The following is a 5,352-nucleotide window of genomic DNA, read 5'->3' on the forward strand; positions in this document are numbered from 1 at the left end:
TACATACTATATTTTTTAATGAACATCTGTGTTTGTCTCCTCAATAAAGCCACTACACGAGCTTCTACAATACTGTAACTAACCTCTTACTTTTACCCTTTAGTCTCACACAGGCTTTCTGCTACCAATTTCATGCTGGCCAAAAAAACTATTTAAACATGGGAATAATTGGCTTTTAGTAGCAGTGGGAACAGATCACTGACGCATGTCTAACCGGGTCAAATGACTCAGCAAGAGCCCCACATTAAAACCACCTCTTTTCTGATCTGCATGTTGTGGGATCACTAGACCAGGGATGAGCCACTAATTAGGTGACACCATTGAACGCAATGTATGGATGTCAACTCGCCACAAAAGTCGCTTCTGCTGAAACAAGCCGAAACAACTCTGTTTATATTCAATAAACAGCAGCCATTGTAATAGGGATTCAGACAGATACAAGAGTGAAATAATAAAGAATACTGACTACGCTCTGACTCCCATCCATGTTGCTCTCCATTATTTAATTCCCTGATTTTCATTGCAATGGTGACAAATCAACGCTCACCCAGAATGATGCCATCATCAGACACACAGTGGTGGGGTACATTTCAATGAAATGGGAAAGGACCAAAAGCCGATGGTTAGCAGGTCAACCCAGTTTGGGACAATACAAATCAAATGATTTGATTTAAAATTATTAAATATAACATACATGTAAATAAATGTAAATAGTAATGTCAATATTAAAAGCAGTAGTTTAGTATACAGATCAAAATAATGACTAGGAAATTTCCAGGTTTTTACATTTTGAGCTACTAGATTGTAATGGGGCTATAAATTAAGCTTCGGAATTTGGAAAAAAGGAAGAAGGAAAACAAGACAAATAGAGGAGATTGCAATCTGTTCAGTTTATGCATTTTCTCATCAACAATTTTATCCACCATTTCTTGTTGTTCTGTGATCCTTTTCACAGATTTTGTTTTTTATTCAGGACCCTCTCTCCCAGATTAAGTCCTATTGTTTCTGGTCAGCATCATTAAAAGCCTTCTTCTACGAAAATGATTGACCTGTCTTCATAAACACCCCACTCCATCGTAGCATAGGTGTTTTTCACTTTGTTTGTTCCAACCCCCCCCCCGAGACTTATAAAAAAATTTACTCTAATTTAAAATGACTGTCTTCCAGCCTCCAACCACGGTAGTGATGGACTGTTACAAGAGACTTAGCTCCTGCAGCACAAGCATCTTACAACATTTAAAGAATAGAAATTAATTTTGCCTTGACGGCAGGGGAGATAAATATGGATATTTTTGAAAGAAAATTATATGGAAGCGATTTATGTAAACATTTTGACTCTTTCAGTCTGTGTTAAAATTTTTGATCAGCAGATTAAAAGCTTGTTTAAATTAAAAAACGTGTTTTATTATTTTGCCATGAGTGTGTGGACTTGTTTTTGTTACTTTAAGGGGATAAAAGAAGGGCCAATCTATGTTAAATATGCTACCTTGTGGGGACATAAAGGTACTTCTGGGGACCAAAAGTACTTTAGGTCACGCGAATGTAAGGTATTTTCTTGTTTGCTAATAAACTACTTTGGCACTTTACCATTTGACTGAGATAAGTCATATCTACTTGTATAGAGTAGCTGGAAGTGTCATGATCACAGCCCTAATGTTTGTCTGTTTCTCCACAAGACACACCTTCTGTGCTCTGCCCTATTCTCATTACTAATCATCTGAGGCTTATTTCTGGAAGGCTTATGTAAGGTCAAAGAGTCACTATAGTTGAGTCAATAAGAGAGTGCACCCTCTGTCAATTCAAGGGTTATAGCCCACTAATTATCTGAACTTCATAAGTTCTAAAGCTATCGGAGTCTAAACTTAATTATTCCAAATCCCATCCTACAGATTCCATTCTGACATTTTTTTACCCAAGAATGAAACCAAAAGGGAAAATGTGTGCATAAGAGGTCAAAATGTAAGCACATCTCTTCACCTTAGTACGTAAAAAAATATGTAAAATAGCAGGATTTCAACTGGTTACTGGATAATGGTTTTGAGGATTTATCATACATCTTACATACATACAATGTATGTAGTTGAGACTGATGTTTGATCCAGAGTCTTAAACGTAAAGTGTATTTGGTTCAGAGAATTTTCTTAAATCTCTGGAAAGATTTGTTATGAACATGCTGATTTAAATAAATAAATCCATCTATGACCTACACCTATGTAACCTTAATGAGGATTTCTAAGGGGCTGGAGTCCATTCCAGCCTACAATGGGTGAGAAGCGAAAAAAAAAAAAAAAAAAAAACCTTCAAGGAACGCCTGAGTTGATCACAGCCTGTTTTGATTAAAAAATGGCATTATTCATATAATAATTGGGGTTAAAATGCTAAGATTTTTTTTAATGTTGTTATTAAATTTTTTCCTTAATTTAACTCATTCTTAATTGGCTTCAAAACGTATTTGTTATTTTTTATTTTATTTCCATGAATAAAGTATTTTAAAAGTATTCTTGAATTGTATAAACTGAAATGAATACATTTTAATAACATTAGTCATGAAAAATTTAGACTAATGTCAGTATGAGAAGCTTTTTTTAAAGTCTGCCAAACCTCATAAAATAAATCCTGGAACAGACGCTAAACAGGAAAGAGGACAAAGAAATTAGGTATAGAACACAAGCAAGAAAAAAAGCCTAGGATGATTAAGAGAAGGGGAATTACTAAAGAAAAGACTTGGAAGCAAAAAATCTATTTCAGGTGCAACAGAGTCAGAGATGAGAAAGATACATTTTCAATCTGTGTTGAAAGTGCAGGATGGTGTGCAAATGAAAGTAGTTGGTACGTGCAAAGCTGGAAAGCTGTGAGGTATTCCCAAATGTGATAAATGAATCATCAAGCTTAATGCCGATTCTTGCTGATAAACTATGGGAGACTTTTAGAAAAACTAATTCTGAGACTATGCTGTAGCCACCAGAGATTACTCTTTTACACTCTTTCAGCCAAATTTAGGGTCAATATTGAGGAGAATAATTTGATGGGAAAATTTTTCCCAGGGCTATTTTGCAATTTTATTCTTTGAGTTCAGGGAGGAAAATGTCTATAACAAATGAAAGAGGACGTAGCACATTTTATGCTATGAAAACTACAGAGAGCTCCAACAGTGATTCAGAGGCAAGGCTGCAGAGGTGAAAGTGAGTTTTGCAGGCGAGGGTGTTTCTCAGCATACAAAATTGTTTCTTTTACTGTCTTTTTACTTTTTATGACTTATCTATTTGTGGAAAAACAACATACAACTTTGTCAGTTGGTGCCTTTCTGAAACTAATTAATGACCACTCTCTCCTTACATTCCTCCTTCATGTCTTCCTGTGATAACTAGATACAGCAGCACTGTTGTTTTCGCTGAGTAAAATAAAAGAACCAGCCTGTGACTGCTGTAATAATGCTGTTTGAGTATTTTAACTTCCCAAAATGTGGTGTATTATTGCACATTTATGTACGATTTACATGTAAATAAATCAGTTGTCAAGTGTCACTTAAACCTACAAATGGTTCTATTAAGCTGCCATGGTTGTTAGGCAATATATAATAATTAGAGTCCAATTTCAAATTAGTTTCTGAATTTTGAGGAAGGTGTCAAACAATAGCAAAGAAGGTGACACAAGAGGACCCCTTGATAAAGTATATTCTCATAAGAGAAATAAAAATGAAACATAGCAATAGGGAAAGCAGGATGGAGTAGCTATTAAATACATAGTTGAAATTAAGTGAAGAAGATCCACTCTTTATTAAAATGTTTTTATTATTATTATTATTTTTTTTTTTTACCAATCTTACATTAGCTACGCCTTCTCATTCTGCCTTAATGAGTACCACTGAAGTTGCTCCATTCGTTGCATTTGGTTACTCATTAAGCAGCTTCCTAATTATGGACAAAATACACATGACAAATATATTTATTGCTGTGCATAAATGGGTTTTAAGGTTTAAATAATGTTTTGGGCCAATCTAACTGTAGATATATAGATGTTGATGGTCTGATCGATGGCATGCTCAAAAGAAATTGATCCATTATTGAAAGGCAGTCCACCATCAGAAGTAAAACTCAAAGTCATGATAAAAAGGACTTAAGAATGCATGGTTACATAATTGATCAATGGGTAACTATAGATGATCAATGAGTACCTATACTGGCCAGAACAGAACCAAAAGAAACAATGAGCTATCTCCTCCATAGTGAATTAAAGAGAGAATCATTTACCATAGACAGAGTTTGAATCCCTATGCAGGTTACCAGTTTTAAGGTGTTTATTTAATTTATTCCTTTTTTAATCATGGTGTCCCAATACAACTTCTTCTGATACAATACTTATGTTGCAGCTTTGAGAAATGACCGATAATGATATTAACCTGATAGGACATTAGAAATGGAAGCCTTATGCTTCTATTATTTATTTCATACATCAGAATGTTGAAAAAGTTCTGATCAAGCAAAATTCTTTCTACACAGAACAGTAGTCAACGATATATATAAAAATAACCCACCAATATAATATTAACCAATGGGTTACAGAACTTTAAATAGAAGAAAGGTTTCTATCAATATGACAATATTGGAGATATCTTAAATGTGCTTTGCACAAGTTTTTTTTTGTGTGTTTTTCTGCTTTTGAACAGGAAAATGACCAACAATGAACGACAGACACATACACAAATCAAAAAGAAAGTGTTAGAAATGATGACACATTTTCTTTCAACAATTTAAAAGGATGACAAAAATGTATTCTTCAATAGCTCAGCTTTAAGGATTACATGAAACATTGCTATTTGGGTTAAAGCTTGAGTTTAAAAGTATTCTTTGCTTTTGTGGAATATCAGAAACTCCAACTGGGTTAGAATTATAAGCACCATAATGAAAAAAAAACCCAAAACAGCAGAACGAGGGCATTCATTTTCCATCCAAATGAACAAAGTGTTATAGCCCAACGGGGGTGGGTTGATCTTTATGTAGCTCTGATTACATTGTCCCTTTACAGACCAAATAAACTTTAAGATTAAGCCAGAGCCAAACATTAAAATGGTTAGAGCAAGAGTGAAAATGGGTCACTTAATGCTCCATGTATTTGTTATTACCTGCTGGTCGATTCCCACTGCATCTAATCCATGGTACATAATGTTAACCCAGCCGTCTTTTGATGCCAGCACAAATAATGACATAAGAGCCTATGGAAAAACAAGCAGAACATATATTTACAAAAACCTTAACTCCCTAATGGGGCATATATATATATATATATATATATATATATATATATATATATATATATATATATATATATATATATATATATTTTTTTTTTTTT

At 34.0% G+C, this 5,352-nt stretch overlaps 1 protein-coding gene across 1 annotated transcript in view; it reads right to left on the reverse strand.

Moving 5' to 3' along the window:
• Positions 1 to 5,352, reverse strand: part of cacna1i (calcium channel, voltage-dependent, T type, alpha 1I subunit) — a 223,517-nt gene that overhangs the window by 40,636 nt on the left and 177,529 nt on the right. The window contains exon 25 of the mRNA XM_015374068.1: positions 5,123 to 5,212. Coding sequence (XP_015229554.1) covers positions 5,123 to 5,212 — 90 coding nt within the window. The remainder of the gene's footprint in view (positions 1 to 5,122; positions 5,213 to 5,352) is intronic.

Source organism: Cyprinodon variegatus, unplaced genomic scaffold, assembly GCF_000732505.1.
Source record: "Cyprinodon variegatus isolate N-32 unplaced genomic scaffold, C_variegatus-1.0 Scaffold96, whole genome shotgun sequence".
In the NCBI taxonomy this organism is placed as follows: Eukaryota; Metazoa; Chordata; class Actinopteri; order Cyprinodontiformes; family Cyprinodontidae; genus Cyprinodon; species Cyprinodon variegatus.